Below are 14,191 nucleotides of genomic sequence, written 5' to 3' on the forward strand. Positions count from 1 at the left end.
TAAAAACTTCGCTGAAAAAGCTCGTCAGAAAGATGGTCTGCCGCCGGTGGACAAATATACGTCGAAATCGCAGTTTCCGCCGCTTGGATCTAAGCCAAACTTCGGTCAAATGAAAGATTCAAAAAAGAAATGATTAAAAAAAAAAAGAAGTGTATCATCTTACTGAAAATAATTTTACCACGACGTGATGAGTTATAACTCATTCATTAGTGTAAAAGGTTTGAATTTTACCTAAATACTTTTGTTTTCGATATTATAGTATTAAATTAATTTATAAAACTTTTTAATCTCGTTACATACAGTTATTACTTAATAATATGTGATACGTTTGGGATGTGAATACGTAATTCCCTTACGATTTAATTGGTATGAAACAACATGTTCATATTTATATTATTTTTTACCTTTTATAAATTTTACAGAAAAGGTATACGTGTTATTTTTCAATAATGATGTTACAGATATTTTAGGTTGTTATTGTATATTTATAAGTAAAAGAAGAATATTATGATATTGAATCTATTAACAATAATAAGATACCCTGTGCTGGATCTAGGGGGAAGAGTGGGTATCCTTATTCCTTGCCCCGAGCGCTGTTGGCATAAGGGCGCTCTTTAATGTTTACAACCCTTTCACTAATACTACTTAAGAGCATTAAATGTTCATAAGGTTCGGGCGTCAAATCTACTCGACCCGGTAATGTCGTACTGATCATACCTAAAGTATCCATAATAATCTGCCAAATTATAATACAACTGCCCACTATATTGTTTTATAAATAAATAAAGGTCGTTGCATAGAAGTTTCCTGTACTCACTGAGTCGCACGTCTAAAAAGATATTCTTTCAGTACTTTGCAAGGACAACGTAGGCACTACTAGCACTCATTCAACATTATTTGCCCGATTTATTCATAAGTGTCCAAATTTCGAATTTTATACCCTTTAAATTATCGAGTCTTTTTAATTTCTTAGTGTCCATTTCTTATTTTTAAAAGAAGTATAAGTCTGTTGCTCGAGATTCTAATGATGTAGTCTACAATGGAAGGCATTTAGATTGATTTTCTCACAGACATGTGAAGGTAAGTTTTTATTTTTTAATTATAAGTACAAACAAAATACAGTATTCGTTTATATCGTTCGGATTTGGATAGGTACCCGAACTTTCTATATTGTGTGAGTTTTTCTTTTTACAGCTGCAAATATAAAATGCGCTTTTTAGTAATCTTGCATTATACATTTATAGGTACATTTAAACGTACAGACAGTGTAGACATGTAATTGGTTAACTTATTCAAATCGTTAGATACTGTAAAATCAAAACAATAAAGAAATTAGCACAATCTAATACATAACATGTAAAATAATATTATTGTCAATTTTCAATTATTATAAATTGATTAATATAATTTTTTTATTTAAAAGCGCTCATAGAGGCACAAGCTATACATAAAGACAATTCGCTGTACGAAGCGATCCTATAATCAAGCCGCGGCAGATTATACTTCGATTTTACGGAAATCAATACATTAAAAAAAAAAACCGATTTTTTTAGGTTCATCATATTTTAATTTTTTTTTTTAGATATTTGATGATAACAATGTGTATAGTTTTATTGTATTTAAAATTGTTGTATTATGGGTAAGCGTATGCAAAAGATTTCCAAAACAACATTTACATAATATTATACTTACACATATTATTATTATTATTATTATTATTACGTAATAATAAAAAAAGAATAGTTTAGATGCTAATCAGTGTCCGTTATTAACTACAGTTATACATTTTGATATTTTTTACGAGGTTATTATAATATAAAACAAAAAAACATAGTTAATACTATGTACCGCCAGAACAGAAAAACACGTGTGGCGCAGTACAATAATATTATTATAAAAATAAAAACAACTTCAAGCGTAGGTACATTATATGGTCGATGACAAAAAACATATTATTATTATTTTATTGGTATGCATTAGGGAATCCGCGTTTTCAGCATGGAAGACAGCGTGGCGTATTCTTTGGGCTGCAGACTTGGTGATTTTTTTAACGACAAATGCGAATATGTCATATTACTATTACTTGACGGCATCACGGTATTCGCGCTTCTCGACCGCTTCGATTTCGACAAATTGAATGGCGAATTCTCTCGGGATAATATGTGCTGTTTGGCATACAGTGCTATCCCGATTTCCCTGTGTCCCGCTTCCATTGCAATACTGAGTGCAGTACTTCCGTCCTGCCAAAATAAGTAAATAAAAAATATACGTATAAAATAACTGTTCTTAAAAACGTCGTTCTGTTTACTGCAGAAATTTTGTTCTACAATTATTTGTAAAAGAAGAACTACATATTTTATGATCTATATTTACATTATCTGCTATGGACACATCACATTCTGGACAAGCTAATAGTATATTAACGATTTCCTGAAGACCGTGTTCGGCTGCACACATTAAGGCAGTACTTCCGTCTTCATCCTGCATGTTGAGGTTAGCTCCGCATTCCAGGAGTAATTTTACCACTTCTGATTTTCCGTGTGAAACTGCTAACATTAATGTCGTCTGACCATGCTGCAAGTGAAAAAAAAATAGTCAGTAGTGGAACAGAATAAATAACAATAACATAAAATCACGTTTTAATATATTAAGTGAAATAAAAAAAGTTTATGCATTGATGATTATTTTTTGGCTTACAAGTTACAACCAAATACGAATTAGGTAGTACCTAAGTAATAATATAAAAATAAAAATAAAAACGAAAAAAAAATTAAGCCTAAATCGCGTAAAAAATAATGATAACGTCAATTTAATTATTTGAAATAAAAGCTTATTATTATTAAATTATTAATAAATTACAATAGTTGTATTATATATAGAGCGAGAGTATAATAACCTATTATTTATATTAATTAGAAAAACGCCTGAAATTAATATTCGTTGGTAAAAATGAATGTAGTGCGATAAATGATAATTTACTAGGTATCTAGTATTCATACACGCCGGTATAATCGAAGATAAAAATATTTACCATTGTGCGACGAGCAACGGAAGTCATATGAACGAGCTTATGAACACATTAACATTTAACACAAGTACTTAACACTAACGATCGATTACTACAAGCACGCACGAACTCTGGAAATTGCCTATACTCAACTCCTTAAAAACGATTGGTATCGAATTCTGTAGATATTATAATATTTGATGCTATATAGGATATAGCTACGTTTTATAAGTTTATAACTTATCATTGGCATCGATTTACTGTGAATTGGATTAATGTTCATTATTGTTCATAAAATAATAATATATTTAAAATTTACAGCTTATAAAACAAATATTTATTTTTGTAAATGTATGATTTTTTTACTAATTTATTTAAAGTATAATTTAAAGTATATGAAATGTGAAAACTAAAGAAAATATGTAATCACTAGTATTTATTTTGAAATGGTACTAGTATTTATAATCAATGTTACTAGGTACTTATATTTCAGTGTATAAAATAACATGCATATTGCATAGGTATTATGGTCAAATGATTTAGTTCAAATTTTAATCCATGTATCTAACGAGTTATATTTTAAAAGTTCCTGGAAAATTACGTTATTGCTTAGGAGCAATAATTTAAGTAACTTTGATTTATATGTAACTGATAATTGTCCAACTCTAGTTGTAATTTGCGAAGAATTTTATTGTAATTTAAATAATTTGTTGAATACTGAAATTCTAATATAATGTAACTGATAAGTGGTCTTACGTCAGTTACAGATTATACAATTGTTATTTAGAAAAGCGAGTTTATGCGAGAAAGAATCAAATATTCTACAGTTATAAGTAAGAAAAAATATTATCATAATAAAGGAAACTTAGTGTGCAATGTCATTTGATTTTATCGATAATAACACATACGAAAAAATTTTGTTTTCATTTTTATAATTTTTCTATTTTTCAAACCTGCATAATTTTTATTTGTAATTTTAATATCGAAAAGTAAAAAAAAAAATTCAAAATTCAAAATCTCGAAATTATAATATTTCATGGTGACAATTATTTTGTAATTTTTACGATTAATGCCAGATTCAAGTGATTTTTTCCTAATTAAATAAATAATATTTATTATCGTATTCATAGGCAACTGTCATCCGTTTAATGTATTATCATTTTATTTCGTAGTACAAAATAGTCTAAAAGATTTAATGTTATTAAATAAGTTAAAACTAGCCTAAACATTTGAAAATTTAGTTGTGAATACAAAAAATAATATACAAAATCGAAAATTTTTAATTTTTTGTATTAATATTTCTTGAATTAGGTACAATAAATTATTTAAAATTGTATTTGATTATCATAATATAATATAAGAGTTACCAATGTTTTAACACTCGGAAACTCTATTGATAAAAAACCTTTTTTAGATAGTGGTGATAATGTGGTATTTACTTGAAATCGGTAATTTATTGTTTTTCTCAGTACCTAATAATTTAAACAACAAGAAAGGAAAATCGTATAGCGATGTGTGTATCCAATATCCATCATCTAAAGCATTTTGCTTAGATTATTTTTACATTTGATACATATTTTTAAATTAATATTTAAAAGATAATTATTTAAACTTTGGTGGTATATTAAACTCAAATATAACTATTTATCAAATAAACAGAAATAAATTTAAATTTAGAATCAAGAAAATTCTCTTCAGGATAATCTTCATGACATTTTATTTTGTTCACATCACTATTAACCATTAAACATAAACCCAACTGAACAAATCATACAATATATAAAAACACAGTAAACAGTAATGCTTCATTATTTATTAAGACTTCAAATGGGTCAAGGAGATTGCTTTTAACGTAATCTAAATAATCTAATTAGGTGTGTTGGGTATTGGACATTTTTCTATATTAAATATTTTTTATAAATCCTATATAATACGTGTCTTGTTTTCAGATGAGAGATCAATATAGCAATATGGAAATAAACATATAGTATTATATACTTAAGTACTTATACCATAATTTTCTATTACTAAAAGATAATTATTATATTAAATTGTCTGACGAAGGGTTTACTTTGTATACGCGTTTATATTCTATATCCGTTTTGAAATACTAACTTTTTTAGCCTGTAAGTTAACATCGCCGCATTTGAACAACCTCGTGATGATTTTCATCTCGTCGTCATTTTTTATGTCAGCCAACGAGACGAGCATGACGCTTGAATATCCCGCGTCATTAGTCAAGTTGACATTGCAAACGCCTGTATCCAGTATGGTAGACACGACGTCGAAATTTCCGTGGGAAATCGAATAATGCAGTACGGTGTTGCCCTGATAAAATAAAAACAATCCAATAAAGTTAATGGATAATATTGTTAAGACACAACATAACATAAATATTGTATGTAGTAGCGTAGTAATTTATTATTATATATATGTGAATTCAGAACGCTAAAAATAACGAAACGCTTAGTGGTTGTACATTATAACATAAAAAATAATAATAATATTATGTTAAAATATGCAAAATACAATTTTTTTTCACATAGGTACATTTTTCAAACGCGAAAAAAATTAATTGGTAAAGCAGCTCACGTCACCGCGTCGTGACTCGAGATCGACTGCGATACAGATGTTTGTGTCTTTATTGTTCGTTTTTAAAGTAGAAACAATATCTATGTTTATTAGATGCATGTAAACATTTCATACACTTTATTGAACTGGAAATAATTATCTCTACATCGGTTACATTTACATATTGCTGCTGGACATTACGATTTATATTTAAAAACCGTAACAATAAGCGAAAAATTCAAATATCCATATTTCCTATGGCATAAAAAAAACTATTGTGGAAATTCGCTATAACATAATTTTTGCGTTTTCGGATCATCGAGTTAAGTCCATAAAAGTATCTAATTTTTAAAATCGTATTTATACAAATTGCATGCTTAAATTGCATTATGAAATAATTTATACAGTTAAATGTCTGTAGGTATACATTATTATACATTATTATGAATATAAAGTACAAAAAAATTCAAAAATAAATTGTATAGGTATTTTGAGAAAATAAACGCAAGATGCACTATATGTAATATGAGAATATTATCTAATAATTAACACAAATAATAATTAGGACTGTACATTTTAAATTCTACAAATATGCTTCAAATATAGGTATTACATACAATTTTAAAAAGACTAACTAGAACATTTTAAGTTTAAATACTACATCGAATGTAAATAAACACCAATTATAAAATATTTTGATGGCCTAATCAAAACATTTTTTTTTTTTTTTACAAAAAAGCTTTAAAACAAACAAGAATATAATTATAATATTATAATATTTGTATAAAAAAAGTTTTTTTGAAATAATGGTCGAACACTCATTGGATGGTAGGTATATAAAACATATTTAGTTATTTATTAATATTTGTTAAATGTTTTAGTGGTAGTTAGAATTTGAATTTAACATATTATATTAACGAAGTGAAAATAAATTTATTCATAATATTCATCTCCAAAAAAATATAAGTAATTACCAAAAATAATTTTATTTATTTTAAATTTATCATTGAAAATAATGATACAAGAGAAATTAAAATAACAACAATATATGGTTACTACTTAATACCTATAATTTAAAATTCTAAATTTGTATCCATATAAATAAATTCTAAAACGCATAAAAAACAGTAAAACAATTATACCCAATAAAAATCAGTTATATTATATACGTACTTATGTCACAGATATGAAAATATTTTTTTGTTTTGTTTAGAACGGTTACAGCAGTTAAGCGAGAATCACGATTTAATTAAATTAAATAATTATATCGGTGATAATGTAATTTCTGAACGAAATTTATCAATATACATATAAAAAAAATTATTAAATTCACATCATTGTTTATAATTTATACTCGTGTCACAGGTTTATTTTCGATCGTCAGCAGTTATATATTATACATCTGCTAAAGTAATTGGCATTCAATCGATTTCTCTAATGTGAGTAGTATTAAAATAGATATCCAAATAATTATATAATAATGAGCTTACCGCAGCATCTGTCATGTTGATTATGAATTCTAGCAAAACCGGTGAGTACGAAGTGAACCAGTTGATATAATTTTTTACGAGTTGACCACCGCAATCGCTCGAGCTCGTCACCTGTAAGACATTTTATAATTTTTTTTTTTTTATTATGAACATTAGTTAAATTAGATGGGTCTATTAAACCTTGAACCATTCTTCTCGGACTATGTCGATGGCTTGTTTCAATTGGTTCCTGGGCAATAGCGTGGCAGATGTTTTCTTCAGAGAATCGTTTAGTACTTTTAACGCGCCTTTCATTTCTTTACTAGGATTATCCCTGTATAATATAATACGCATTGGATTAAAATTAAAATTTTAACTACGAAATTGCGAAATAATCGTTTGTTTTCTAATAGTATACATTGTTTGTTTTTATTATTATTGCAATGCTGGCGGTTATTATGTACATTCGGACATTCGGTGCGCGACAGACGTATCAAATTATGTTACAACCGCTTACGCAGACAATATTATATTTATGAAAATAAATAAAAAAATTTTGTGAAATATTTGAAACGTCTTGTTTCTCAATAAAAACTATCCCAAGCCTTTCATGTTGAATGAACCTTCTATAATAATTAACTAGTTTTTATTTATATTAGAATTTGACGGACGGACTTTGGACGAATAAAATATATTCATAATATATTAATTGTGATATAAAAATAAATATGCGCATAAAAAATAATAATTGCATTCGTTCCATCTAATTTAGTATATTACATTGCACTTAGATCATTTTCTCTTTAAAAACAGTAAAATTTAGTTAACATTAAACTTAAATATTGAATTGTTTTTACTATCGAGTTTATTATTCAAATAATATAAGTGTTATAGGATTATATTCAGAGGTGTTTCCATTAATTTTTTGAGAGTATACTAAATCATAAAATACCAAACTATAAACATTTAATACAATAAAAATATTATTGTTAAGTGTTATAGGAGTAAAGCCGGTAAAGAGCTTGTCAATAATATGTAAAAAAATTTTAATCAGATTTTTTATGTATCCTCTTTATATTATACATTTATATCTCGTCAATCTTTACAAATATTAAAAAGTAAAGAGTATGACTCTTACAGTCATAAATAAATGACGTACATTTGAGACTATTACTTAATTAAATTAATATTGTTTTTCCTTTGTGTATGATTTGAGTATATGTAGTATTGTAGTATACTTATAATTTTGTAAAAATATCTTGAGAGTTAAAATAGCAAATCAATTGAGACCTGAGAGCATACTCAGTATCCCCACAATATTTAAAAAAAATCTTGAGAGTATACGGCGTATATGTAGTATACCCTATGGAAACACCCCTGATTATATTATTTTTCTTGGATCACTTTTATATAACGTGTAATTTACAACATTTATAATACCGATATTTTCTGACTTGTATTGTTTGCATATAAATATTTTATAATTAAGTAGGTACTATTAAAACATGATTAATTACTTGTATAATTCATCTTGAATGGGTTGGAAATTCATATCAGATTCTGGAAGCCTATTTTGAAGTTCTGGCGTTGACGACATCGATTCTTTAGCTCTAAAAAAAACGAATTATAATATTGAAATGAGTTTTAAGCAGTTAAAAGTAGAATAACAACAACTGTAGATATCATATTTCAATTTGAGTAATTCTAAAATATAGAAACAATCTTTTGTAGTGTGTGGATTTTTTCTAAACAGTATATTTATACGCGTATCCTTACAATATTTTATGTATAATATTATATAACTTTCATAGTTGTGTTTAAAATGTATTATCAGTTAACATTTTGATATATACAGAAAAGTGTTAAAAATTTGGTTTATTATAATAAATAATAGATTTGAAGGTTTAAATAACGTTAGAAAAAAATGAAACATTACTATAATATATATTTATATTATTACATTATTCCTTGAACGAAAAAAAAACTGATTGATTAACATAATTAACATGTAGAAATGTAGAATATATATTATATGGATTATAGGAATCAATATTATATCTATGGTCATATTATGTGCAATTATATTCATTTCTATAACCTAACCACAAATCAGTATTTTTTTTATGAATATAACGAATTATCCTGACATAAATTATGGACGCAAATTTAAACATTTAAAAATATTGAATATAATATATTTTAACTATACGTTTTTGAGTTTTGACTTTAGTAAATTGTATAAATACATATAATATTATAGTGTATATGAGGATTCTTACATGAAGTAATATGGAACAATTATTCCAAGAGTGGTACATAAGTGATTCAAGAGAGCTAATAATGGAAAATAAACCAAGCAATAGAAAAAAAGAAAAGATAATTTGTTTATATAACAAAGTAAAAAAAATAAAATAATAATAATATAATGTATAATAATCCTTTACATTTGTTATGAGTCTGACTATATTTTGTTCTTGTATAATGGTTAAAGTGTAATTTTTTTTTTTAAGAATCTTAAAAGAGTTGTTACGTTTAATTTCTAACGGTGATAATAATATGTTGTAAATTTAGTAAAATTAGTAAATTAATATTGTATTATTATAATGTATAAATATATTATAATAATCAGCAAATTATTCTATGACAAGACATACACTTATATGTACGAGTATTCACTGATATTACCTACATACCTAGGCTGTGTGACAAAATACATTATAAAATTATTATATCTAATGTAGAATTGAATTTTTCCGTGTTACCACCATCTTTGTAAACATAAAACAACATCAACAATTATATTTTGTAACAGTCGGTTCAATTAAGAACACTTTTTTCCTCTCTTATAATATATAGGTAGGTACTGTAAATATTACAATAATTACTCCGTGACGCACGCCCATCATGCATTCATATTTCATACCATAATATGTACAAATGTAATACGCTATAAACTTTCGAAATATCGTTGAAAATTATTACACAAATTGCATTTGCCATGTTGAATAGTTATAAATTTAATATTATTATTATTTTATTATACAGAAAATATGATTGGTAAAAATAAAAAAACCCGAGTAAAATAATAAAAACGAAAAAATGCATTCGTTGGGTCTCGTGGTATTCTTATTACAATATAATCATCCTTGGTGGCCCAATAACTTCTCTGTAATAATATTTTCCAGTAAGCTTAGGTGTATTTTATATACTTATATTATAGTCACATATAAATACCGTATGGAACATAAAAAGTGACCCCAATTTTGCAGTCAAATGGATATTTTTACGGATATATTAAATGATCGGGTACAGCCAATTCAAATTATTTTACGACATCAACCGCAACAACGAGTACTTAAAAAAGGCAAGGCCTGCTGTGGAATTTTCAGTATAAATAATATGCTAACACAGTTTTCTGCATTGTGAGTCGAGTAGGTACATAATATATTTCACATACTACTTTGGATTTCGGAGGCCAACAAAGCATTTAATTAATAGTTTACATAATTTATATAATATTACCATGTACATATATGGGTTTGCACAATTTAACAAATCACATATTATATAATTCCACATCGGTATTATATTTATTATTTAGGTACCTACATTAAGATGATATTAAATAGACTGAATAATTTTAACTTTTTTTTTGTAGGTATACATAAATATTAAATACATAGGCGATAGCACATATCTGTTGCTAATTTAAACGAAACTCAACATTTATCTATTACATAAGACTATGGTCTATGACTTTTACATAACTAAAGTATTATACTTACAGTGGGATTAATTTTACTAAATATATTAATACGAAAAATAGATTTTCTATTAAACGTTTACAAGTCTATATAAGGAAGTTAAAAAATTGTATGTTTGAACGATATTATAAGTATTTTCAAATTTTAATATTTTCCATACTCATAGTTTTCATACAAATTGAAACGCTATGACTATTTATTATAAAAAATTAACGTACAAACACAGATAATGTTTTTAATTTTAAGTTTGAAAGGTAAATCACACTATTATTAAAACTAACAACACATGGTTAGTTCTGTTGGGCGCTACAAGTTTGTTATGTTATTTGTGAGTCAGGCAAAAAACAAATACTACGCGCTGACATAGTGACATCCTCTTAATATAATGTATTATTTTAGTTCTGAATAAACTTCATTAAAATTTATATTGTGAAGACTAATCTTTTTTATAGCAATTAACGTAATATTCAAATCTTAATAATGACTTAAAAGCTACAAAATAATAATATAAACATCAAATAAACAGAACAATATTATATCTTTCGGGATAAATAATAAATGTATAGGTACCTACTTAAATCTTTAGTATGAAGATGAACTGAATTGAATGATTTATTTACAAAGAAGGTATCTAACTTTATGTGTTTATGAACATTTTAGGAATATTTTCATTCTTTAATTATTTATACAATATAAGTTATTTTAATAGTTGTATATACTTAAACAAGATATAAATTTTAAAATACAGTATACTACGACCGAAATGTCATAGTAATTATGTGTAATCATCATACATAAAATAAAACAATTCTTTCATTTAATTTTTAATAATTTACACTGAATTCTATCAAATAGAGTCAGTAATTTATGAGAATTTTGGTAGTTATGAATATTAAAATTTGTAATGAAATCAGAACGATATTATGACTATTATTACTTGAAAAAAAAAATTAATTAAAGATTAAGTTTTAAAATCTAGGTTTAAATTGTAATGAAAACAAAATATTTATTAATTTTGCCCAATATAGGTATTGAATTATTCAATATAAAAAATTCAAAGTCAAGTACTAAGGTCTAAAATTTAATTCTGAATATGTCAACAAGTATAAAAAAAAAATTTTTGAAGTGTTTTTTGTTTTTATAACAAATTATATGTATTTATAGTTAATAGCGCACTTATTTTGATTCATTAAATTAGTGTTACATAATAAATTATACATCTATTATGTACTTAGTTACATAAGCTATATACATTAATGCATATTGTAGTAAAACATATAACATCAATTTTGACAATTATTCGTTAAAATAGATTTGTTTCTATAATTAGGTATTTCAAATAGGTATTCTCGATATGAATTCGCGTTATTACAATCGATAACTATTCTGTTGTTTCATTAATTTCATAATTATCATTATGTAGATCGAGCATTTTTACAATGTTATGAAGCTTACATGACTTCTGAAAAAATTACAAAAATATGTTATAAATGCAATGTCGACTGTTATAAAACATTATGAATATGTTTCCATCGGTAGATTTATTTTATATCTACATGCAACAACGTAAGGTAATATACAAATCTTGACAAACTCTATTTATCGTGTAAGGAAAAAAAGTAATAATGTCGCTGTATAAAATTATTTGTATCTAGGTACTTACGTAAATGTACATGTATAGACTTAATATACAAATAAAAATGTGATTTTCTGGTTCTCTCTTTTACCTATGTCCTACTTATTTATTTTACATTTATATTTCTTAGCTCGTTTTAAAAGTTAACAATTGTCGAATGGTAATCATATTATATATTAAAACAAAAATAAAGTAATAAGTGGAATAACTATTTACTATTATAAAAAAAATAACTTGTATTAAACATCAAACATTGATTGAAGAATTAAAAATTAAATTAGGTAGAATGTATATTTCATCAACATTCGAACGTTGTATAATCAAATCATTAAATTTAAAATAAAAAAGAATATATTATTTTACACTGCATACTACAATTTATAAAATTCATATAGGAAATAAAAAATATTAATTTATAATTTAATTTATTTTTTTATTTTATTATTATTATTGACATTATCAAAGAAATTATAACTGCATACACAAAAAAATGAAAAAAAAATGAGGAACACGCTATACTATCTATATTATATAATATTATAATAGCATATAAATATAGGTTTCAAGTATACTTCGTTAATGAGTAGGTCACTGAAATAAATGTGTTAAACTTGAATTCAATGATAAATTATTGTATTATATGAAATGTTTTCGTTGTAAATATCGCATATTTTATTATTATATTATTACTATAAGTTATAAGTTAATACCGACATGCAATAATGTAAAATGATTTGAAAAGGACGAATACCTAAGTTCATGATATAAATAGCATAAAATAAGTCTAAATATTTTTTTTAATTCCATATTGTGCATAGAGAGAAATAAATACATTTTGGTAAAAAGTTTCAAGTTTTTTAATTTTTGAACTAAAACCAAATAACACAATACTATGTTGCTATTGTTTGCACCACACTATAATAGAAGAAAAAAGTGGAAATAAAAATCTAATATTGTAATAAGATTATATTATTATCGAAAGTTTGCATGTTAAAACTCAAATTTACAACCAGTACCTATAGTTGATAATTAGTTATAAATTATAAGATGCATTAAAAGTTTTGATAAGTTGAGTGTCATAGATGTAACTCAACATTTTAACTCACTATTTCTCTCTTATAAATACCTTTTTTTATTTTATTAAAATTGATTATTTACGATCTGTAAAAAGGAACACAATAAATAATTTAGTAATAGTAAGGTATATATATATATATAAACAAAACGATATAGATAGTTTAACGACTAGAATGAAGGCTCCTTAGACCAAGAACCAAGGACTTATTTCTATAGTGACTATATATTTTAAGTTTTAAGTAAAACTAATAAAATACTCATTCGAAATTTAATTTTAATACATTGAAATTCGCAGAAAAATATTTGGTTTAAAAATAATATAATATAGAAATGACGTCCCATGTAAATATGATAGTCATAAATCAATATTCATCATTATAATATATGTACTAATTATTAACTCTACCAGACTTGTATCCAGGAACTTTTTATGGAGGAGGGGTTCAAAAAAATTTTTAATTTATTTATTAGTGGAGAACCGCTCTTTACATCATAATTATTAGGTACATCGGATAATTAGTTTTATAAATAATAATATACAACTTAAAATTACTAAATTATCAATGGTTTTTTTAATACTCAAAATACTCAAAATATTTTCAATATTTTATTTATGTCATACAATTTAGGTATAAAGAAATAAACTTTAAAAACAATCTTCCACTTA

General features: G+C 25.1%; 1 protein-coding gene across 1 annotated transcript in view; it reads right to left on the minus strand.

Annotated features, from left to right (window-relative positions):
- Window positions 1-1,350: 1,350 nt before the first annotated feature.
- The window catches only part of LOC126551768 (KN motif and ankyrin repeat domain-containing protein 2), a 47,792-nt gene continuing 34,951 nt past the window's right edge, over window positions 1,351-14,191 (minus strand). The window contains exons 8-13 of the mRNA XM_050205897.1: window positions 8,565-8,657; window positions 7,249-7,381; window positions 7,069-7,179; window positions 5,123-5,335; window positions 2,374-2,574; window positions 1,351-2,240 (exon numbers count right to left, since the gene is read on the minus strand). Coding sequence (XP_050061854.1) covers window positions 1,977-2,240; window positions 2,374-2,574; window positions 5,123-5,335; window positions 7,069-7,179; window positions 7,249-7,381; window positions 8,565-8,657 — 1,015 coding nt within the window. The 3' untranslated portion in view covers window positions 1,351-1,976. The remainder of the gene's footprint in view (window positions 2,241-2,373; window positions 2,575-5,122; window positions 5,336-7,068; window positions 7,180-7,248; window positions 7,382-8,564; window positions 8,658-14,191) is intronic.

Source organism: Aphis gossypii, chromosome X, assembly GCF_020184175.1.
Source record: "Aphis gossypii isolate Hap1 chromosome X, ASM2018417v2, whole genome shotgun sequence".
NCBI classification, from domain to species: domain Eukaryota; kingdom Metazoa; phylum Arthropoda; class Insecta; order Hemiptera; family Aphididae; genus Aphis; species Aphis gossypii.